The sequence below is a fragment of the Mustela putorius genome, unplaced genomic scaffold (assembly GCF_011764305.1).
Source record: "Mustela putorius furo isolate JIRA1106 unplaced genomic scaffold, ASM1176430v1.1 tig00000450_pilon_pilon_pilon, whole genome shotgun sequence".
Classification (NCBI taxonomy): Eukaryota; Metazoa; Chordata; class Mammalia; order Carnivora; family Mustelidae; genus Mustela; species Mustela putorius.
Window position 1 is genome coordinate 7,206,062 of NW_025421385.1, and position 25,140 is coordinate 7,231,201.

Consider the following 25,140-nt stretch of genomic DNA (forward strand, 5'->3'; position numbering starts at 1 on the left):
ATATTTACTACACATCTAGCAGGGTTCTCTTCTCAAAAAAATCTCATCCTGACATGTATTATATACTCAAAGGATAAAGGCTTTAGATGCATAACTAATTCAAGATCAACAGTCAAGCTACAAGGTCACTTCCACAGTAGCCAAGAAGAGACAAATCCTCTCCCAACCACAAATACTGGCTTTACGCAAAACTGACTTAACAATCACATAAATGTCATGAAGTGAACCAAATGAGAAACTAATTTTCAATCTTTTGTGACACACTGTTGTTTTAGGTTTAGGATAACACAATCCTCCACACTCCCTGCAAAAGTGGTTAATTAAAATAATTAACATTTATTTTAGTAACACAACTAATTTAGGAATAAATAAATCCTTAAATGGTTCATAATCAAAGCTATAACTAAATACAATAAAGGGAAAGCCTTTTGGGGAAAAAAAAAGATTCTAAGTAAATATGGAATACAATGGTTCAGTAAATGAGAGAAAAGGAGAATGTTTCATTTAATACAATACTAGAAATGTGAGAGCAGAAGAAAACTACAAGAATAAAGTTGTAAGACTGACAAGGGTAGAAACTATAGAAGAACATGAGATTTAAGCAGTGATTTTTTCCAGTGATGGTTGCCTTTATGTTTATCCTTTCTGGGGCACATCAGATTTTTTCAAAGCAATGGGTTGATAGTATTCATCAAATCTGAAACATTTACAGTCATTATTTCTTCATTTTTTTCCAGTTTTTCCTCTTTCTTCTTTCAGGAACTCCAATTACACATATGCTAACTGCTTAATATTCTCTTACATGTCACTGTTGTTCTGTGCATTTTCTCTGGTCTTTGTTCTCTCTGTACTACATTTTGCACAGTTTCTATTGCTAGGTTCACAGGTTCGGTAATTTTTTTCCTACAGCGTCTAGTCTGTTGAAAATGCCATCTGGTATATTTGTCGCTTCAGAAATTGTATTTTTCACCTTCACAAGTTCCATTTGGTATTTTTCATATCTTTTATTTTTTTCCCCATTGTTCATGTTCTCCTTTAAATGCCTGAATATAATTGTAACTATATTAACAATCTTTCTTCTACTTCTATCATTTTTTAAATTTCTGGGGTAGTTCCTATTGGGTGACTACTTCTCCTGGTTATGGGTCATCTTTAAGGGCTTACTGGCATGTCTAGTAATTTCTGGTTGGATATTAGACATAATAACCACATAATTCTATGTGATTGAGTATCTGGATTTTTCTGTCTTCCTTTAAAGACTACTGGGCCTTTTTTTCTTTTTTTTAACAAGCTATTATTTCCAATTCCACTTTATCCTTTCAAGATTTGTTTTCAAGCTTGTTTAGGGTAATTCTAGATGTGCCTTCGCTCTAGAACAGTCGACCCACTACTAAGATGTGAATCTTCCAAATCCTCATTACATGTCCCAAGTGATCAACACAAGATGAACTCCACTGTAACCAGTGGGAATTCAAGTGCTTCCAAGTCCCATGTGAGTTCTGGGAACCTTTCCGCTCATAGTTCCCCCATGGCTCTTTGCTTAATCTTGCATTTTCTACCCTATGCAAGTACATCTTGTATTCAAAGACTCAAAGGGGCCTGAGGTAGATTTCTGGAGCTCTCTTCAATATCACCCCTTCCTCTCCAGAACTCTGCTCTCAATTTCCAACTGCCTCAGTCTCCCTGAACTCCAATCTGCTCCCTCAATTCAAGAAGACCACTGTGCTTTGCCTGGGATTTTCCTGCCTGCACCAGTCAGGAACAACCTGTTGTCAGAAAAACAAGGTAATTACAGGACTCACTTAATTTGTTTCCCTTGTCTCAGGGATGACAATTGGGTACAGTCTTATTGTCCAATGTCTGAAAACACTTGTTCCACATTTAAGTTTATTTAAAATAGAAATAGTTTATTATATACCACTAAAAGACAATATTTTTGTAGATTATTAATTTAAAAATTGCTCTGTGGATTTTAGTGTTATAATGAAATGATACACCATCGACTCCATAATATATATAAGGAAATATATATATATTTATATAATATATATATAAGTCAAGCAATACTTGACTTTCAAAGTGACTAAATCCATAATGTACCTAAGTATTTTATGATAGAATCATACAGCTGTTACTTTAGGAAACAAAGAGGGAAATTTTTATTTATAAACAAAGATAAATATAGAAAGGCAAACACTCCCTCATTTTGGAGGTTAAAACATTTACAAATAATCAAATCCAACCCTTTATTTTGTAATAATTTAAACGTTCTAGGTCTCAGTTTCTATAATTTATGTAAGATCAGAAAGATTCTTGGTAGACCTAATTTTTAAAAAGGAATATAAAATATCTAAAACTTAACATTTAACAGATAAAACTGTTATCGCTTAATATACAAATCTATGAAAAAATGACATCTTCTCAATTAGAGATGGTACCAGAATACCAAACAAATATATAGCATTTTGGGCAGTTTTTCATGGGTGTGCATCAGAAAAACTGTAAGTAGTTCTGTTACTCTTAAGTTCTCCTGCTGAGGGGGAAAAAAATCATTAAGAGAAACAAAATGCCACTAAATCTGTGTGACTTAGCTAGAATCATTCAAACAAAATTTCTAATATATTAATTTAAGATAAGAAGCCACTCAATTCAGATATATTCCTCTTCTGCAAGAGTAATTTTAAATGTATTGAGTCTCAATACTTCTTTATAGCTTAATATTGTGTTGGTAACACTAATACCTTTGTTAATTTTTTTTTCCTCATCTATGATTCTTTTCTCAGTGCATACAGGACCTTTCATAAAGCTACATACTCCCTAATATATTTCATTACTAAAATCTTAACAGAGATAGAAATAATAAGGAACTAAGGTATTTTATAAAATACACTGAAAAAGTATTAGCTAGAGTTGGAAAATTATTTTCAGAGATAACAATTTATACTTAAATTGAAGCTGAATTAGTTACTTTAAACCATCCCCGCAATAAATGCTAACTAAAAGTTATTATATCCTAAACACTATTCTAGGAACAGGGATACAAGGGGTTAAAAATACAAAGACAATCAAAACAATCCTAGAAAAGACTAAAGTTGAAGGACTCACCTTCCTGATTCCCTGTTCCAATTACTGTAAAGGTTAACAACAATCAAGACAGTACAGTTGTGCCATACAGCAGATACACTGATCAATGGAGGAGAACTGAGACTCCAGCTATACACCTAGACCTACGGTCAAATAACTTTGGAAAAGGTTCCTAGACTACTCAATGAGGAAAGAGAGTCTTTACAGCAAATGATGCTGACATAACCAGGTTGCCACACACTAAAGAATGAAGTTGGACCCTTAACTCACACTACTACAAAAATCAATTCAAAATGGATCAAAGACCTAAATGTAAGAGCTAAAATTATAAAGCCTTGAGCAAAAATAGGGGTAAATCTGTAGGACCTCAGATTTGGCAATGGGTCCTTAGATGTGACTCAAAAGCATGAGCAACAATGGATAAAATAAGTTAGACCTCATCAAAATTTAAAATGTGCATTAGATGGCACTATCAAGAAAGTGAAAAAGACAATCCACAGAATGAGAGAAAATATTTGCCAATCATATACTGGATAAGGGACATATCAAGAATATACAAAGAACTCTTATAACCCAATAATAAAAAGACGGATAAGCCAGGGCACCTGGGTGGCTCAGATCCTTAAGTACCTGCCTTCCGCTCAGGTCATGATCTCCCGGTCCTAGGATCAGCCCTGTGTCATGGCTCCCAGCTCAACAGGGAAGCTGCTTCTCTCTCTCCCTCTGCCTCTTTCTCCTGCTCACGCCCGCGCTCGCTCTCTTTCTCTGTCTCTCCGACTCAAATTAATAAATTTCTTTTAAAAACTAAAAAAAAAAAAAAAAAAAAAAAAAAAAGATAAGGCAATTTAAAAATGGAGAAAGGAGCTGAAATGGACACTTCTCCAAAGAAGATATATAAGTGGCTAAAAAGATGCTCACCACCGTTAGGAAAATGCAAACCAAAACCATACGATAACATTTGACACCCATAATTAATAGGGTTCTTAACAACAAGTCAAATAATTACGAGTGTGGGCAAGGATGTGAAGAAATCAGAACTCTCATACATTGCTGGTGGGAATGTCAATGGCACAGTCAGACTGGAACACATTCGATGGAGAATTTCCAAACTGAGGTCTATATCCAAGAAAAACGAAAACATGTGTCCACACAAACACTTGTACATGAATGTTTATGGCAGCATTATTTCATGATGGCCAAAAGGTGGAAACCAATCAATGTCTACGGAATGATGAACGGATAAACAAAATGTAGTACATCCATTTCAGGGAATATTCTTCAGCCACATAAAGGAATTAGGACTGATACATGGTACAACATAGATGAAACTTGAAAACGTGATGCTACGTGACAGAAGTCAGTCACAAAAGACCACGTGTTGTATCATTCAGTTTATATAAAATGTTCAAAATAGGCAAATATACAGAGACAGAAAGCAGATTAATGGTTACTTAGGGTTGGGAGGCATGGGGATTTGAAGGTGGCAATAGCTAATGGGTATAGGGTTTCTTTCTGAGGTGATTCAAATGCTCTAAAATTCACTGTGGTGGTGGTCACATATAATTCACAGATTTGTTCAACTGTGAATGTATTTAAACCAATTGATCTGGACACTTCAAATGGGCAAATTATATGGTATATGAATTATTATCTCAATAAAGTTCCTTTATCTCTTCTGCTGCTTCTGCTTTTGTTGTTGCTGGGGTGGGGGTGGGGGCAATGACACCCGAATGTGAACCAGAAACTTCCTGATGTGCAGAAAGCTGTTTTTTAAAAAAATAATAAAAGCAAGATTCCCTACTCCTAGAGTTCTCTCATGCTCCATGTAAATTCTAGTCCTGCTTAGAGCCCTTTCTGATAACTTAGAGTCACAATGTTCTCGATAGTCCTGAATTCAACTGTATATACTTTAAGGTTAGTACAACCTTTCAGCACCTTAATACAAAGAAAGGTTATCTCACCTGTTCATTTTTTTCTTTTAAGGTGGTTTTATTAAAGCATGGGGACAGGACCCATGAGCAGAAAGAGCTGCCTCACCTGTTCATTTCTTGAAGAAACTGTGAATAGCAATAAATTTGGGCAACTTATGGTACAGATCTCCATATAACCAAATTAACTCATTTTAATCACCCAGAATTTTCAAATTCTGGGGAAAAAAATGAAAAAGCACTAGCAAAGCAGCAGGATCTGAAAGGAACGCAATCTATTTTTCCCTAAAACAAGTGGAAACAGGATCTTGTGACAGGCTCTACATTAACTTGCACTCAAATACCAATTCCAGGAACAAAACTCTTACCAAGTACATAGGATGTAGTACCAGTGGGGCAAAAGGCAGTAGAAATCTTATTTAAGAAGCCCAAAAGAGGGGCACCTAGGTGGCTCAGTGGGTTAAGCCTCTGCCTTCGGCTCAGATCTTGATCTCAGGATCCTGGGATCGAGTCCCGCTTCCCCCTCTCCCTCTGCTGCTCCCCCCCACTTGTGCTCTCTCTCCTTCTCTCACTCTCTGTCAAATAAATAAATTCTAAAGAAAAAAAAAAAAAGAAGCCCAAAAGAAAGGGCACTTCTTTGTCTTTTATTAGTTCACTAATTCTCAGAAAATAAGAGCATACAGAGAATCCAGGGGAAGAGGTGCCAGTGAAATTATTAAAGTCATGTCAGTGATAATTCATTGAATTAATTCTTTTTCATTCCATCAACAGATACTCAGGATCTACCATGGGCACGGCTACTAGAATAAGATTTATAATGATGCAAAAATACATAAAGCTCACCTTATAAGCTCCTTTACAGCCTACCATACATGAAAGCTATGGCATTTTTCCAGAAAATATTACAGAAAATTATATTTTATTTTATATTTTATATTTATTTTCTGGTATTTTTCCAGAAAATGGGTCTGAAGTTATTTTCCCTTAATTGCCTATGTTAGACTTTTTAGATTTAAGAAATGGAAGAAAATTGAAAAGAAAAAAATTTAACTGTGAACATCTAAAACTTCAATATATATTTTAAAAAAAAGCTAAGCCATACTAAAAGCTAAAATGGAGGGAAAAAACACACTATCCTTAATTTATAAATGGCTCATTAAATCTGGCATGAAAAACATTAAGACACCAACAGGAAAATAAGCAAAAAAGGCAAAAAGCTGATTAACAAAATAAATTTAAATAGCAATAAAATATGAAAACAGTTCCACCTACTCTAACAACCAGAAACTCAAATTAAAAGATACTTTTTCTGGCCTATTAAATTAGCACACTTTTTCTAATACTCAAAGCTACAAGGACTATAGTATGGTAAGCACTACTGGTGGCCTATAGTACATTGTACATTTGTACAACCTTTCCAGAAGCAAATGTTTAAGCAAATGTTTAACAACAGATATTAAAACTCTTAAAAGTGTTCAAATTCCTTCTGAAGTCTACATTCAGAAAATAATTTTATAAAAGCACCCAGAAAAGCAGAGTTGTATAGTAGGAGAGTCATTCAGTGTTATCTGAAACAGTAAGAAACTGGTAAGAACTTCCATCGTTTATGGGATAACCACCAAAGGGAGTATGATGGAGCTATTTAAAAATGTTTTAGTATTTTTATTGATAATGGCAAATGTTCACAATACAATCAGATGACATAACGTGCCCACCTCAGCCTAAAGAGACCTCTTCCCACCTCTGCATAATTTACTGGGCAATTAATCCTTCTTGTGACATCTCTTATTACGAATGCAGACAATTATGGAGAGCCTTCCCCAAGTCCTCTCACCGTTATGCCCATGGAGGTAGGACATAAAATAGAGAACCACAGACTCTAAGGTATGACGAATATGGGTGAGTCCTGGCTCCAGGCATTCTGAACCAGTATGTCTCTTAAAGCCTATTTTCCTCACCTGAAAAACGCACGTCTATCTCACAAGCTTGTCGTACCCGTTACATAAAACAACACGTGACACGACTTGAATGATGGCACACAAGCAGATGACAGATGTAAATTTATTACCATTTCTGCACCAGACTATGAATTATCCAATGTTCATTACCTTATCTGTTCTACTTAACTAGATTAGAAGTTCCTTGAAGGCAAGGCATATATTACATTATGCCCATGTGTAATGAAAGTATTACCTGCCTGGGGGAACAGGGTATACTCCCAAGATGAGTGCCTTTCGAAACGACTCTAACAGAAGAGGCAGGAACCAGGACTGACACACAGGAAGCAATCTAGACAAAGACCAGAAGAAGCTGAGAAGAACACAACACATCCAGGAACTGGGAAGACGGTCAGTGTGAGTGGAGACTCTCCATTCCAAGAGGCAAGGGATTCAGGAGGTCTGTTTGGCCTGGACCTCCAGCTTAAACAGAAATTCAGCTGCTGATGAATGGCAAATTTGTGTGGGGATGCAATGGAAGGTCTCTTCACAAACGCGATTTAATTGAAACCTGTGGCCTCCCTAATTCCAGCTAAATCTGCGGGCGGGGAGATCTCCAATCCAGAAAGTTTTCTGGGCTTAATGAAGGCCCTAGGGGGCCTGGTCACTAAACCAAATCATGTCTTAATTCTACCCATCACTGCACCCCCATGGCCCGGCCCACCCCGGCCCGACACCTGGCAGGTACCTGAGTTATGAGCTAGTCTCAAGGGAAGTGAAGATAAGGTACAAGACAGGAAGGTTAAGACAAGCTGAAGCCACACACTACCACTGACTACCAGTCACGAATGGAAGGTGGAGCTTTTAAATTTCATTCACAGACTCAGGCTCATGAATCTCCCTTTTTAGTAATCATCCCTCAGTACATACATACTCCTTTTGGATTCCTGTTAAATAACACCTGGATATTCCAAGAGCCAAGTGCCTTCTTTCACAAAGGAAAAAGTCAGCCCCGAAGTCGAACTGATGCATGTTCCTGATGCTTCCTGAAGTATTTCCCCAATTCACTTCTGACATCCTACTTCATCAGACACGTGAGTGTAATCAACCAATTTCTAAATTATTTTAGTTCAAGACATGATTTCCAAAATGAAGTGTGTGAACGGGGGTGGGCGGTGGGAGGGGTGGAGAGACAACCAATAAGGGGCTGCCACCATTTTGCTTTGCCAAGGAAAGATTTGGAAAATACATAAACTCTATTGCCACCATCATCTCCAAAACATACAATTTAGCTCTGAAAAGTAAGTTTAATTTTATAGAAAAAAATCACTACCCTGTCCTTTTATCAATTCACTGCAGGTTGATAACTTGAACACCTGTCTGGGAACCCCTCATTAAAGGAGTTTATCTGGCATATGCTGCCAAAGAAACTTTCCTTAGAAGTATTTTACTTTACAAATCTTCACGAGACTTTCCTTCTGTAAGGCTATCAGGACAAGGACTGCTACTGTGAGTCACGAAGCAGATTTCTACCCAGCTCGTCTCCTTTATTTCCATTTCTACCTCTTGTGGCCAAAGCTCTCATCCTTCTCCTTGGGGTTCTCCTCATGCACTCGCTCTCCTGCAACCACTCCCAGAATTACACGCCTACAAAGCATCTAAGCAAACGTACCAGAGTGTTCGAGTTCCCACTCCGGAGGCTGCCTCAGGAGCCTCTGACCATCATCTGCTCCAAACACACCAGGAGTAAGAGGCACAAACAGCATAATCCAAAGGCACTACTGAACCACCTCACAGCCTTCGATGCTCAGAACTCCGAAGTTCCAGGGCAGAGAAGTCAAAGTTGCTTTAATAAAATGCTTCCTAGAAGACACCTATATGTGGCAAGATAGATTCTTTCTTAAACTTTGCAGATAACTAAACTATTAATGGTTGAGTACTTTACAAGAGTTAATGACAGCAAATACAGCAAGGTGATTAGTGACATAACCCTACACCTAGGCTCGACAGTACTGTCAAGCTTATCGACTCCAAAGAAAATAAAGGCGTAGGCAATTACACAGTGAACTTGGATGCACTACGGACTAAATGGAAAAAGAAATTCAATGGATCAAAAGACTTTTATTTAAAGTGAAGTTTTTAGGGGCATCTGAGTGGCTCATTTGGTTAAGCAGTCCAAGTCTGATTTCAGCTCAGATCATGATCTCAAGGTTGTGAGATCGAGTCCCGCCTCAGGCTCCGTGCTGGGCATGGAGCGTGCTTGAGATTTTCTCTCCCTCCCACGATGCCTTCCTCTCTTTCTCTTAAAAAAAAAAATTACAGTGAACATTTTAAAGCTGCCTATTTGAGAAAAAAATACATATTGGTTTAACCTAAGAAATGTAAAAAAAAAAAAAAAAAAAGCCTAAAATAAAATTTCTAATCAAATCTTGAGTCTAGTTATTAAATACTACTTGAGACAATTTACTATGTAACTAGTTTAAGAAATGTTTTTATAACAGGTCATAACAAACCAAAAAGTACTCTCAGGATACAGTCTTATGAGGTCCCAACACATTCACATACAAATGTATTCATTCATCTACTAAACACATCCTGGGCATCTCATGCAGCAGATATAGTACTAGTTACTTCAGGAATAAAAAGAAGGTCTAAGGTGATAGCTACTACCCTCAAGTAATTCACAGTCAAGAAGAAAGATATATGAGCAATTTTTAAAATACAGCAGGAAGAAATGTAAGTAAACTATTGACATAAGACAGCTCAGGGGTGCCTCGTGGCTCGGTTAAGCATCCCACTCTTGGTTTCTGCTCAGGTCATGATCTCAGGGCTCCCCCTCCAACCTCCCAAGTCAGGCTCTGCACTCCGCAGAGTCCACTTGCCCCTCTCCTTCCCCCACAGCCCCTCCCCCACTAATGTGTGTTCATTCTCTCTCTAAAATAAATAAAATATTTAAAAAAAAAAAAAAGGACAGTGTTCAACCTCACAAGTAATCAAAATACTGGCAAAGACAAAAATTCTCACTGTAATGGCAAGAAAAAACTTTCATGTTCCTGGTGAAAATTAACACAAATTTCCTGAGGAGCATTCAGCAATATAAATCAAAGATCTCTAAAATTATACAAACTTCAAAAAAGATGGAAGCAACCCAAGTGTTCACAGACAGATGAATGTGGTATATACATACAAAGGAATATTACTGGACCTAAAAAAGGAAATTCTGCCATGCCACAGCATGGATGAAGCTTGAGGACATTCTGCTAAGTAAAATTTAAGCCAGTCACAAAAAGAAATACTGTAAGATGCCACTTACAAAGGTGGCTAGAATAGGCAGGTAGACTTGAAAGCAGCATGGGCGTCACCAGGGGTGAAGGGGGGGGGTGGGGAGTTGTGACTTCCTAAGCGCAGTCTCACTCTTCCAAGATCGAGAGCTCTAGAGACTTGCTACCTAACAGTATGCATGAACGTACTTCAAACACTAATGAACTGTATACTTAAAAAATGGTTACTATGGCTGAAAAAATACTGAATGGATACACTGCGATGCATCCACAGGGACGAACATTTTACAGAGAACAAAAGAACCACTGCTGCCCAAAACAAACACCACAGGTGAATCTCACCCACAGCATACGGCATGAAAGCAGGAGGGTCTGGGGGATGAGAAGGGGCAGGAAAGTGGCGGAGTGGGGGCCAGAGCGGATTCCCAGGACGCCGCTCCTGATCTGCCTCCTCACTCAGGCGATCGCCACCAGGGGCACATTCACTTCTGGATAACTGGTCAGGCTACTCACATTGCACAAACACACAAATATCTGTGTGACATTATATAACAAGAAATAGTATACAAAAATTTAAAACAAAACAACCTGAGGAAGTTACCACGTCCTGCCTAATTGGTCAACTCCTCTCTTTGATCTTTGTATTATCAAATTCTGCCAAGAGCCTGTCCAGTTGCCTCTATTATAATAAATCGATTGTGTAAAATTCTGTACTTAAAAGAATAGCAGATTATAACTAAATATATATATATATATATATTTAGTTATATATATATATATATGCATACTCTTACAGCAACTGCATTTTCAGAATTTTATCCTAATAAAACATCCCGGATATACATAAAGATTGAGTTAAAAAGAACGCTCGTAACATTGTTGTTTATAATAGCGAAAGAAATGGAAACACCCTAAAAGTCCAACAAAGGACTGGTTAAATTAATTATGATCACAAAGGGCTTCCTGGAATAGAAACATTAGAAAACACTCAATGGGAGTCAGCACAGTGCTTGCTACGCAACAAAGGTTCCTACCGGTAGACTAAGACTATGCCAAATCGTACGCAGGCAGTCCCTACACTCCACTTTCTTTCTATCCCACCCCACTTTCTTTTTATTCTTTGTGAGTTTATCAGGATCTTGAAGAAGCCAGCAGGTTCCTCTGTATATACACTACCATATATAACACATTAAGTTTCAAAATAGCAAGAGTCGGGCGCCTGGGTGGCTCAGTTGGTTGGGCATCTGACCTTTGATTTCGATGCTCTCCCGGTTGTGGGATCCAGCCCCATGTCAGGCTTGGCACTCACTACAGACTCTGCTGGAGGTTCTCTCCTTCTGACTCACCCCCTAGCCCATGTGAGCATTCTTCCCCCCTCTCTCTTTTTCTCAAACAAATAAATAAAAACTTTTTTTTTAAATGGCAAAAGTAGAGACCTCCTCCTATTTCACTGATTTTAAAACATACATTTTCCTACATTTTAACATCTCTGTTATCACACTGCTTCCTACAACTGATTTAAAACTGCACTGTCTCATAGTTCAACTGCAGTATTTTTTCCCTCCATGATATATAAAACTATAGTGCATCTTATAATCAAGGATATCCCATATTTGATGAAATACTACTCTTTCAAAGCTCATTTCAAGAAATTAAATAAACAAACATTAAGCAGATAAAAATGAAGTCTATTCAAGAGCAAAAGCACCAAAATAAATATGAACCAAAGAATTTTTTTTTTAAAGATTTTTATTTATTTATTTTGAGAGAGAGAGAGACAAAGTGAGAGAGAGCATGAGAGGGGAGGTCAGAGGGTGAAGCAGACTCCCCATGGAGCTGGGAGCCCAATATGGGACTTGATCCCAGGACTCTGGGACCATGACCTGAGCTGAAGGCAGTTGCTTAACGAACTGAGCCACTCAGGTGCCCCCAAAGAAATTTTTTGAAAAGAGGAAAAACTAGCATTTTTTGACCCTGTAAAAATTATGTCCAGATATTCACAATTCAATAAATTACTTCACACTATTCAGTGCAAATGAAGATACTCAATGTTATAAATAAAACACAACAGTGAGCTGGGCCCTTATACACATCACCTGTGGTAACCGTTCGATCTTATCCGAGTCCTGTGCTCCTGGATGAGAGCAAAGAGTAAGAAACCCCACCCTTCGTGCTCCAAGAATGGCTATCCATAAGGGCCACCATGTCCTCGCATATGAGGAAATAAAACCCAAACTTATCTTCTCTTTGATTTCCATTTTCATAAAACAAGTTCTCTCCCTCCTCTTTGAGGCAGTCTCCATTAATGAATGTTCCCACACTGCCTGAATTGCCTGAATACTATGTCCTTCATTGTTTAAGAAAGCAAAAGTTTCTCCTGTAGGAAAGGTCTTTCACAATCATGCTGCCTTTTATGTTTACTTTTACAATCTTCACTGTCACTTCAGTCAAATATATATTTCAAGCATCACTTCTTGGTAATCCATAATCCTATCTTAACTAAAATGTTCAAAACTCCCGACTTTTGATATTCTGCCTTCCCAAAATTAAACCCTAAATGGGACTTTTTTTCATACCTAAACTGTCTTTGAGATTTCCCACAGGGGCCTTGGAAAATCACAAAGGATTTGTTTTTTCATCTTGTAAAAGGAGAGTGGCTAGAAACAGATTTATCTGATGCATTACTATTGGTGAGTTACTGAATCAGAGCAGATGCTTAAATGTGTCCGGGTTATGATGTCAGAAATATTTGAAAAATGGTTTGCTGTATGAGAAGTTCCCACAGAACTGTCAATGCCGGCACAGTCTGTGACACACTTCTGTTTCTCAGGCTGCTAGAGCTACCCTGGATATTAGACGACAGACATACTCTCAGGCCTAATTCAGTTGTTTCCTCTATTGCTCACTTAGTCACAACTGCTTTAATTTGAATCTAGGATCTTCTAGGCCAGTGGTTCTCAAATGGAAATTGTTATCACTTACCCATGGAGTTTTACACATACACAGATGTTTAAGACCTACTCCAGATTTACAGAATCTCTTAATACACTTGATATATTCTTGGTATATTCCAAATACATGTTTAGTACATTGTTGGCATATTATATCAAGACTACTGTATGTGAAATACATGAGGATTTTTCTCTATAAATATTATGTGTTTTCCATTTTCATAAATTAGACACAATATCCACTCTTTCTTGACAGCAGAGTTAATCATTATGTTTAGAAATATTTTGTCCAAAGATTTTGGACTGACTTTTACCTTGTTTTGCATGTCACAGAAACACCCAAATTTTATCAAATGCCTTAACCTCATCATGAATCCCTACTAAAACTTAATTTCGAAAATTAGCAGTAATAAATTAACCAGAGTCACTTTGCATTTTCCATCACCTTCAGATAGGTTTTTGTTTTACTTTGCTGTTTCCCTGAAAGCATACTTGCGATCATCTCTAGGCTAGAGTGTCCACCTTCAAAAAAGACAGGTTGTCCCAAAGCCTGGGGAAAAGGACTATGCCAGGTACTTTTGGGTGTAGGCTTCAGATAGCATGTTCAAACAACTCTGAGACCATGCCAGCGGGTTGAGTCAGGATTTCTCAAACTCTAGTCAAGAAGGTGGATTCATAAAACTGCTAACTGCACATCGGACAGAACCAGAATTGCCTACAAGCAAATGCACTGATGAAGGATGACTGTGGGTTTTGTTTGGAATACTGTTGCTGTACTCATGTTTTATTTTCTGAATAAGGAACTTCCTTCTCTTTTCTCTTAAGCTATCTGTAACTCATAACAATTTGGTACACTATGCTTCTGTGACTGAGATTATCCAGTGCATTCTTGTCTTTCACATTAGTATGAGTAAAACAACTTAGTACCTTCAAAACAGAGATGTCATAATGTATCAAGACTTAAAACTTAGGGGCACCTGGGTGGCTCAGTGGGTTAAGCCTCTGCCTTCAGCTCAGGTCATGATCTCAAGGTTCTGGGATTGAGCCCCAAATCAGGCTCTCTGCTCAGCATGGAGCCTGCTTGCCCCTCTCTCTCCCTGCCTCTCTGCCGACTTGTGATGTCTGTCAAATAAATAAATAAAATCTTTAAAAAAAAAAAAGTCTTAAAACTTGAAATATCTTATAACCTAATACTCCATCTTAAAGATGGATTAAGCCTCTGCCTTCGGCTCCGGTCATGATCTCAGGGTCCTGAAATCGAGCCCCCCATCGGGCTCTCTGCTCAGCAGGGAGCCTGCCTCCTCCTCTCTCTCTGCCTGCCTCTCTGCCTACTTGTGATCTCTGTCAAATTAAAAAAAAAAAAAATTCATCTGTTAAAAAAAATAAATAAATAAACTTCACGGCACTGAAAACTGCTGTATACACATGGCACGCATGCGAACACACACAAACAGCAAGGGAAAATGGGGCTCCCCCCACTTAGGGTCCACTCTATTTGAAATAATTTAAATACAAATCAGTGTTTTAGAGTAAAATAAACTGCCTAAGGTATTCATATATTCCAACCCCAATTTTACTTTGAAATTAATCCTAATTTCTAAACTCATCTTTATAGTTCCTGTGGGTTTTTTTTTTAAGGTTTTATTTATTTATCCGTGAGAGAGAGCCAGCCTGTGCGCATGACCACAAGCCTCCCCACCCCCACCCCCGACCCCAGCAAGCAGAGGGAGAAGAAGGCTCCCCACTGAGCAAGGAGCCTGGATGCAGGACTTGATCCCAAGACTCTGGGATCATGACCTGAGTCAAAGGCAGACGCTTAACCCACTGAGCTACATAGGCGTCCTTACAGTAACATATTTTAAGGATAAGCAACGAAGAGAACAGCCCTGAGCCGCCAGGGTAAGATGCACTCTTATTAGTCTTGTCTTCGGGAAATAATGCTGTTTCCAGGAAGAAATATGCAGATCATAGCCTTGCCCAGCTTCTTCAAAATGATCACTTAGTGCACTTAGTGCATAAGCCATTCTCCTGACTCAATCTCAAGGGACAAGGGACAAAGTTCAACCGCATCGGTTTTTATTTTTAGTAGAGCCACATTTTTCAAAGTGAGGGTCACAACCTATTTGTGGGTAATAAAATCAATTTAATGGATCAACTGTGGACAATTTTTTTTAACAGGACAGAAGAAAATTATCAGAGAGCATCATACATTGATTAAAAGGTCAAACATTACTTGATAAACTTTTATTTCGCTTATATAGCACACACATACTGTTGTAACATTTATTTCTTACTGTAGGTCACAGTCGCAGCCAGAGTTCAGTATCACCACCACAGAACAGAAATTACAATCTTACTGTCTGCTTCATCTAAAGACTGAGTACAGAAAAGAACAGCAAGATAAACAAAAAGGTTTCACCATTGGTTCCTTTCCACTCTGGGAAAGTTTTGTGGGTTTAAAAAAAAGAGGTATATACAATGAGCTTGGTACAATTTTTCGGCAGGGGAAGAGGTTGCATTTTTTTTTTTTCTGAAAATGAATCTTTCATCACTGCTGTATCCTGTACAGTCTACTTAATCCAGAAAATATAGTATTCCACATTTGGCGAGTAACTAGTCACGTGGGCGGGAGCTGCTGCTCAGCTAGGCAGTCAGGTGGCTGAAGAGCACCTTTAGCTTTGGAACCTAACCAGGGGAGCACAGTGCGACACGAAAGAAAGGGAAGCAAGAGCCTGGAGACCTGGATCCTAAGCTGTGACCTTGGGGAAGCAGCAGCCTCTCCACACTGCTTTACTCATCTCTAAAATACAGAGCAGGGTTCTGAACTCCCTTCCAGCTCCAGTTCTTGTAATTCTACAAGCAATGGCTGAGAGGTTGGACTAAATAAACACTAACGATCCTCCCAGCCATACGACTTGCACTGTAAGCACTTAATTCCTTATTTCAATAAGAACTAAAGAAACCCAAGTTACACCTACATTTTTAGGTTCCTACATAAAAAAAGGCTTTAGGATTTTTAATGGTACAATAAAAATAATACATGTATTAAATTCTCTTCCAAAATATTCCCACTGAGAGGGTAAAAAGGTTGACAATTTCTATTAATTTTACATCTCTAAACTAGCTATCCTCTAGTAAGTCCTATTCAGAGTGTTCTACAGTTCAGCAGTACCCTCAAATGCACACATGCTCACATGCACAAAAGGCTTCCACTGAAAACAGCAAATCTGATCAGCTTTAAAGCTTAGTATCCACTTTTCTCCACAGAAGGTTTATTTCCTCTGAAATTATGCTGAAATGAAATCCACTTATGAAATGCTTTTGATAGAGTGCCTAATATATTCTTAATAGCTTTCCCTGCTACTTTATAAACATTTGGCATCCAAATGATCCATGAGACTAATACTTCTACTGATCTCTGCAAAATACGACAAATGAATACAGGTAAAAAACAAACTCCCATTTTGCCTATGCTGTTAGAATAAATATCTAAAGGCAAATTGCACTCCATTACATGAGTCTGAGGTCTGTGGGAAATGGAAGAATGTAGTTACCACACCTACTTTCTTCTTAAAATACAGTGGCTTTGCATGTGCCTCTTAAAAAGGGGAAAGCATTTTAACATAATATACATGATGAAGATACAGTCATAGATCCTAAATAGTAGTACTACAAACATGAAAGACCATCATAAAGCAAGCCCCTCATTTTATTGCTGATACTACTTCTAATCTACAAATTCTGTTACCCAGGATGAACTAAATAATTAAAGCAAACCACCTCGATATAGTCAGCTCAGTTAGTTCACAGATACTAAAAACACTTTTGAAAAAAGAAAACTTAAGTAATTAAGATAATTTAATTTAAAATTTGGCAACCATATTCTCTTTATAAAATGCAGAATCCCATCAGTTTCAATTTTTTTTTAATTTTTTAAAATTTATTTATTTCACAGACAGAGATGGCAAGTAGGCAGAGAGGCAGACAGAGAGAGAGAGGGGGAAACAGGCTCCCCGCTGAGCAGAGAGCCCAATGCGGGGCTCGATCCCAGGACCCTGGGATCATGACCTGAGCCAAAGGCAGAGGCTTTAACCCACTGAGCCACCCAGATGCCCCATCAGTTTCAATTTTAATAATAATTCAAAGGACACTTAAAATTATAACTGTACTAGTTAAGAATTTACGTTCTATAATTAGCTTTTGATTATAAAAAAACATGTAACACGTTAACCACAAAAAGTTTTTAGGAAACAATTAGTATGGATCCTTTCAATCTTTTTTCTGTGCAAATATACACTTTTATTAAATGAGATCATAATGAGCATTTGCGGGGATTAAGAAGCCCAATTCAAATTATTCAGAGTTTAATAGTTTAAGCAAAAATACAGAATCTATTAACTCACATACCGATTCAAGAAAAAAAGGGAGGTGAATCTAGAATTTAAAAATTGGCCAAAGAGCTCTTCTGGCCTCTCTGCCTTTTCTCTGGGGCTAACCTTACTGTCTGAGACCAAACTACTTCTCCATGAGCTTGACTACAGCTTCCAGGAGCTAGCTCCAGGCTCCAAACTCCACATTATATGTATTTTGGTTATTAAAAGAGCATTACTCCCCTCCAGCTCCAATTCTAAAAATCCTAGGAAAGAATCCTGATGGCCTGGCTTGGGTCAAGTGTCCACCCCTACAGACAGGAACACGTAAAAATAGGGCATGTCCAACCTGAACCAGGGAGCTAGAGCCGACAGAGAAAGGGAGGACAATGGGGGAGAGTGAGGACAAAGGAAGGACAGACATAACTGGTGGAGAAATATATACCATCTGAGCAGCCACCTCAAGTTTTGGCTCCCATGTCCTGCAAATACTGTTTTATAATCTGTTCTCACTGAACGCAGTGATGAGTATATAGACATTAGAACCACTTGCAGTGTTTTAAAAACTGGATACTCAGGTCCCACTGATCTATAAAGACTTTTCTAGAAGGACTTCTGTCATGAGCTTTTCCATGTCACTGAATATCCCTTAAAAACATGGTTTTTAATAGCTGCATAGAATTCTAATGTGGTTCTACATTTTTTTCAATTTAATGATTTAAATCCAGAAAAACCACATACCATCCTGATCTTTTTTTGAACATAATACTCACAAGAGTCAAAAAGCATTTTATGAAAGCACCAACCACGGACATCTCCGCCACACCTTTCTCAGAAACTATGCCGCAGGATTCTTTGTGGGGGGGTGGCAGCAAGAGGGTGGATTATGGGGTGGGTGGAGACATTAGGTGACCTTCTGTGACTTACCACTAGTAAAAATCTAGCACTGAGGGTTCAACAAATGTCTTTAAGGGACAAAGATATAATATACCTCAAAGAATGGACAGAGGAGCAAGGTATGGCCGAACCTAATTAAAGTAAGACTGAAGATTATAAACAAACACACTATAACCCAACTAACAGGGAAGTTAGTGACAAGGGAAGGGGGTGGGTGAAGCAGCCTCTCAAGTCTAAGGAAATGAAAGCCTAAGAGTTTGTTACACGCCTCTCCTACTAGAAGAAGGGGATACATCTCATAGGTATACAAGCCAACCTTCCTGGTCTGTTAACACTAGTCACAAAAATCTTTCAACTAATTTCCCTTGATGTCACGTTCACCAATCAATTTCTTAGCTAAACTCCGGCTTTCTACAGCAGAAGAATGCACTGGCCCACCACGTGCAGACAGAGCTGAGAAGCAGGTGAAACACAGGACCTGGACCTTGCTTATCTTATCCTGCCAAGGCAATGCCTGGTCAAAAAGCAGACACTGCCCAAACTCCTTGTCTGACACTTCTTCTGTTTTCCCTTCGAAGAAACTATTTCCAATGGCCCACTGATCCGCAGCATCCAGGTGTCTTTAAAATGAACACACACCGCCCAAATAAGAAGGCTGAGACAACAGAATGTTATGAGTAAAAAGATAATCATCAAGGAATGAGGAATTATTATGTAAGAGGAAGTTATTAGAGCAAATGTATCCAGTAAGCAGTCAAGACCTTATATCCCCCATTCTCAGGAAGAGCTCAGAACAAGACTGACAAGACACCAAGAGAAGACATGTGAAGGAAGTAGAAGCAACTTCTAATAATATGACAATTAAAGGGAAGCACAAAGTCCTTCTTGAGAGACAAGCTGTCCCCACTTCAGAACATGAGAAAGCTTCTGCCATCACTGGAGCCCTTTGTTACTGCTGCCAGACGGTCAGGCCTGCTCTGCCCTGCGCCGCCCCCGCCAGTGGGATCTCCTGCCGTAATGGCCTCAAGCCACGCCCATGCCTGCCGCCGCCCAGGCAGTCTGCAGCGGCACCAGAAGGTGGATTTCTCTAGGGAGAATAGGTGACATCCAATGTCAAGACTGAAACATGTGGGCTCAAAGGGGACATTCAGGTTGAGAGAGAGATCAAATTCCCTAGGACTGACAGCATATTCAAGTACCCTTTGACTAGTGAAACACATTTTTTTTTTCAAATTAACTTACAAGAACCGTATTATATAAATAGTAAATAAAAGTACCTCGGTTTAGGAAAAAAAAAAGGTATTTTTTAAGTTCATGTAACATGTACTTTTCGAGGTCAGTAAGTGAGAACAACGAGGCTATTGCAACAGAAATATTCTAAATGAAAAGTTAGATAGGAGCAGCTTTTTATCAGCCTTAATATCTAAGTTCTGTTTAAGTGCCGCTTCAAGGAATCACAGAATTGTTCCAAACTAGTTTTAACAGCTCTCCTTGTAATCTCAGGATCCACCTACAAATGACCCAGAAGTCTGAAAAAGAAATTATAAGAAATGTTTACTACTAAGTTAAATCACTAACAACTGCTACCCTTCCGACTCTTTACCAAAAATAAGGACAAGCAGTATCCATGACTGACAAAGAGCAGCACACTGTAACAGGGTACGATCACTTCTCAGCCTGTTTTGTCCTCCTCAGTGATTGCATAACTCTCACGTCAGCACACACCAAGCAGATGTGCTGGGCCCGCACCTGCCACAGGGGTGCACTGGCCGACATGTGCAGACCTGCACGCTACAAAGACCCGGGCATTAGAGCACCCTTCCTAATCAATGACACGGTAATGTAAGGTACACGAACAAAGGTGGCAAAAAAGTGTTTATTCTGTCTGTCCCAAAACCAGTTAACCTGGTAGCATAAACCACCACCTGATCGGTCTCCGGCAGTGAAATGTGTTGTCTGTCTGTGTGTCACAGGTCAGCGCTGCATACTGAAGAGGTGGTGGTCCAATGAGGGTGAGGGTGTGTAAGACAAAATCACTGCTTTTCAAGTAATCTGTTTCACAGATTTGCTGTTGTAAAATTAACTGTAATTAATGTTGCTAAGAAAAATATTTCTAAGATCTTCTTGTTCCACACACTGCTGTTCCCTTGAAGTTGGATGAAGCCCATTTATCCTGACCTATTTTTATTATAACAAAGACAGACAAAAACCCGGCTGAAAAGAAATCACAGTTTCTTTTTACTGTTGGAAAAAGTGATTTTTCGGCACATTACCGCGTCTCTTTGCGCTTTTTACTTTTACCTAAGAAGGTTCACATCTATTTTCTCCGAAAGTTCCATTAAACAGATTTATCAGCCCTGATCTGCCCATTTGGGTAATAAAATCATGCCTCTTCTGCAAGGTGTTTAAGGGTGTGCAATGTGCAGCCAGACTTGAGCTCGACTAGCTGTGAAAACTTAAGACAAAACACCTAACCTTTATGCCTCAGTTTACTCACTCGTAAAAGAGAGGTAACAGGACCTACTCCATAGGATGGTTATACAAATTAAGGAAGCAAAGAAAATGGCACATTTTAAGTGGTTAAGAAGTGTTCACTGTTATTACTCTTACAGAAGAACTTAAATGAGTCAAAATGCTCAAAGATAATCTACTAACAAATTTATACAATAAGCTACCTGACAAAACTTCTAAAAATGTTAGACGTCCTCAAAAGGAACAAAATGAATTCCCGTTACACCGTGTCATATTATTTAGAGAAATTCTTGCTTAAAAGTTCACAAAAGTATCTCCGAAGTTAGGAAAATGAAGAACGATGTTTTTCACAGCTTATAAAGTAAGTTTTATAAAAATAAAACAAACGCATTTCAACTGACTGGGATATGGTTCCCGTGTTCAGTCCTAACTACAGCTACAGAATTCGTTTTAAATTGGGTTAAGGAGGAAACATAAAGAGGACACTTATCTGCCTTATTCCTGGAAGTACAGAGCAAGACAGTTAAGATGCAAGAGGAACTCTGCAAGTATTTTCATTCTAAGGGACAGGGGGCAGCAGTTTGCAAGTTTACTCTGCGACCCGAAGAAGAGGACATTAGAACACACAAACACAGGCACGTAAGACGAGGCAGGCTCTTCGTTACGGGGAGTCTGATTTTCCAGACAGAAAAAAAAAAAAAAAAAAAGACATAAAATTAATTACTATTACTACAGTCTCGAAGGAACAGAATGCAACAAACGCTCTGCGTACCGAAGTTCCAGCTTAGAGCGTCGGGCGGTGGCAAAGTTAGAGAAATCAGTCCTTGACTTCACGTGCACGTGTGAGCGACAAGCCGCACGGCGCCTGCAGCACGGGCGGTCGAGGGCCCCCCAGGAAGAGAAACCGACCTGCGCGTTTGCAGACACGAAGTGCCGTTTCTCACGGGAGAGAAAGCCCGCCGAGGACGCGGGGTGCAAAAGGCGGGCGGGCGGAGAACGCGGGGCAGCCGCCAGAGCGGGTCGGCTCCACGAGCGTCCACTCCTTCACTCGAACCGGGGCAAACAAGAGGTGGCGTTCGCGTTTAGCGACGCTGCGAGCAGCTGCAGCGCGGCCCCTGGCCTGAAGCTCGAGGCGGGGAGGAGGTCACAGTTCCCGCAGAACCCCGGGCGCCCCACGACGCTCCCCGCCCCGCCGCGTTCGGGGCGCGCAGTGAAGCTGCAGGCAGGGCGGGCAGGCTGGGAGCTCGGGCGGACCCGCGGTGCCCCGGGTAGGGGTCCCTCGGCCGACTCGGCCGCGGTGCCCTCGGTCCCGAGTTGCACCCCGCCCCTCTGGCCCGGCCCGGGAGCCTGCATGCAGCCCTCAAAACCTGGCGGGAAGCGCAGGCCCCCACGCCCCCTCGGCCTCCGACCGAGCCTGGGCCAGGCCGGGACCCGCTTTTTGCGCCGGGCCGCTGCGACAGCCCCACTCACCTCGCCGCCCGGCAGCGCTCGGGCTCGGGCTCAGGCTCGGGTCCCGGCGGCGGCGGCGGCGGCGGCGGCGGCTCCTCCATGGCGGCGGCGGGGGTGACGGCGAAGGCGGGCGGGGGGACCAGCTCGGCGGCGGCGGCGGCTTCTCTCATCCGTGCACGGGGCCTCGCATGGCCGCGGCGGGCAGTAAGCTGCAGCCTGGCGCGGGGGACGCGAGCCTCGAAGTGCGGGAGTGACTCGGCTCCGCCTCCGCCTCTAGCCCGCCGCAGGAGCCGCTCGCGCCGCGGCCATCTTGGAAACGGCGACCGGCCAGCGCCGGGCTACGGCGGGCGGCGAGGGACAAGCCTCCGAAGGCGGCGGCGGCCGCGGACAGGCGGGGACCCGGCGAAGGGAGGGGCGCGGGGAACCGGGGGCCGCGGGCGTGGGCGACCGAGGCGGCGGCCGGGGAGACACGTCGGAGCCCCTTGCCGCGGGGGCCGCTGTCGCGCCGCGGTCGCCTGGTTTCGCTCGCGGGGCGTGTGCGCTGGGCCGTGCGCGCCGGGTCGGCCGGGCGGCGGGCGGCGGGCGGCGGGCGTGCGCGGAGGACCCGGGAGGGGCCGCGCGGCCTGGCTTAGGCGGCGATCCGAGCCTTGGAAGTGGGCCGTGAGCTTTACAAGCAAATGGATCACCGCCAGAGGTGATGCCATCCTCAGAAATACTGTAGGCTGCAACGCAGACGCTCGCGGCCGCGCGCGGGCTCTGGGGGGCTCCGGGGCGCGCTGCTGAAAGTGCAGTCTTGGACCGACACGAGAAACTCGGATTTCGGAGACTGAACAAAGTCTCCGGAAACGCAGGGCAAGAAAGCCACCGTCCTACCGACAGGGCTGGAAAGAGCAGGGCTCTCACCTCACCTCGGGGTCACAAAGTGGTTTGGATCCTCCAGAAAGGCGGGCGGGGGTGCCGCTGCGGTGAGGGAAGTTTTACAGATTGTTTCAGAGTTACAGCGATGCTGTTGGGATTCCAGTGCGTCCTGTGCCCTTAGAAAGGACTGGAGGCTTCAGGTTTTAAGTTGCACTTATCTACATAATCTGCCCCCCAAGTCAAGTCCAGAGTTGATTCAAAAACAGCATCATTTAAAATGAAGTATAGGGACACCTGGGTGGCTCAGGTGGTTAAGCGGCTGCCTTCGGCTCAGGTCATGATATATTGCCTTCAAAGTACTTTACAGAAATTTCTGCTTCAGTCTCTTTTATCGTGATAGTCCGTGTTGACATTCATTTTATTTGTTCAACAGCATCCATTCAACAAACACTTAGCAGATGCATATATGTGTCAGGGACTGTTCTAGATGCTGAGGTTACAGCAGTGAGCCAAACAGATTAAATCTTGTCCTGGTAGAGCTAACCTCCTAGTTAATCAAGGAGAAGAGAAAGAAAACAAAAGAAAAACCAATAACATACAGCGTAGCAGCCAGCGGTAACTGCCGAGAAGGCCTCAGCTGGGAAAGGAGTTGGTCAGGGAAATGTTTTACCAAGATTGGTGAAGATGGTTAAACGATTTGGTTATACAACCATTCTTACTTACTGAATTTCAGATTTTCTTTTGAAATAGTTGTGTGACCAAACCAGTTAACTTTATCTTCATCAACTCACATGTAAGTATTTTAATATTTTGGCTAAGTCATGGTTCACAAATAATTCCTGAGGACTATCTAAGCCTGTGGCCTATCTTCAGACCCGCAAGCCTGTGAATCTCTATTTAATAGACCAGCGTTTGAGAGACATGGGCTTTGTTGTTTTAATTTCCATTTGACGATGCTGCCTGAGTTAGCGTGAGCCAAACAAATTTTCATTTCGCTAGTCACGGAAGGTATCACATGTAGAAACCCCACCTAACTCGTACTAAATATTCAACTTAAGTGCAGTGAAGTTTTTCTTCATTTAAGGTAATTTGGTGGTAGGCATCGGCCTGTTTTTGTTGCTTGTGTTCTCCTATTCAGTGCTAACTTCATTTCAGCAGTTCTGAACAATGACTCCCTTAGCCCCCTGACTCGTGGGTCCCAAATCCTGTCAAATTCTACGTCCCCTGTGCAATCCACAGGGTCTCCTTTCACTAGTTCCGACTACCTCCATGTCCCCCGGAGGTCACAGCAAGCCTCCACGCGCCCCCGGCCCTGCTCCAACACCACCCTCCCAACCCAATCTGTCCTCACTCGGCAGTCACACGAATCTTTCCCAATCTCGATCCAAACATGTCACCCTCTTACCTAATTCATTTTATTGACGTCCCACTGCTCTCAGAATAGAGTCCATAAAGAAACTTCTGGGTTCTTCAAAAGCTCCATAGTTGGTCTCGGGACTAGGATTGTGTCCAAGTAGTTCCTATGCTATCACACAGCCCTTTCCACCTGCTCGGGGCTATTCTGGGGGCGGGAGTGAGAGCCTGGCACTCTGGCAGGCTAAGAATCGGCATCCATTCAAATGATAATTTAAAAATATTTGTTCGAGAGGGAGATATATGGTCATAATTCATTTCCATTGTGTGAAGAAAGCTCAACAAAGTATTCCCCAACTTTCTGTAATTGTGGTTCTCTTCTTTGTAAGTTTCTGGGCCAGAGCCCTTCTTGGAAGGCCCATTAGAAGTTTTACATAGTATACGATCAGATACATCTCTCTCCTGTACACAGCCCTGTACCATACATCCTTCGACACTGGTATTCCAACCAAAGGTGACAACTGAATTTGATGGACCTACCGTACACACATGAACACCCA

At 41.2% G+C, this 25,140-nt stretch overlaps 1 protein-coding gene across 9 annotated transcripts in view; it reads right to left on the reverse strand.

Annotated features, from left to right (window-relative positions):
* Nucleotides 1-22,903, reverse strand: part of MAP3K4 (mitogen-activated protein kinase kinase kinase 4) — a 112,986-nt gene extending 90,083 nt beyond the window's left edge. For 2 of the 9 annotated variants that reach the window (XM_045080076.1, XM_045080077.1), the window contains exon 1: nucleotides 22,391-22,747. In XM_045080076.1, coding sequence (XP_044936011.1) covers nucleotides 22,391-22,539 — 149 coding nt within the window. In that variant the 5' untranslated portion in view covers nucleotides 22,540-22,747. Of the gene's footprint in view, nucleotides 1-22,390 lie in introns of all 9 variants that reach the window. The other 7 variants (XM_045080080.1, XM_045080081.1, XM_045080075.1 and 4 more) reach the window with 6 other exon arrangements.
* Between the last annotated feature and the right edge of the window lie 2,237 nt (nucleotides 22,904-25,140).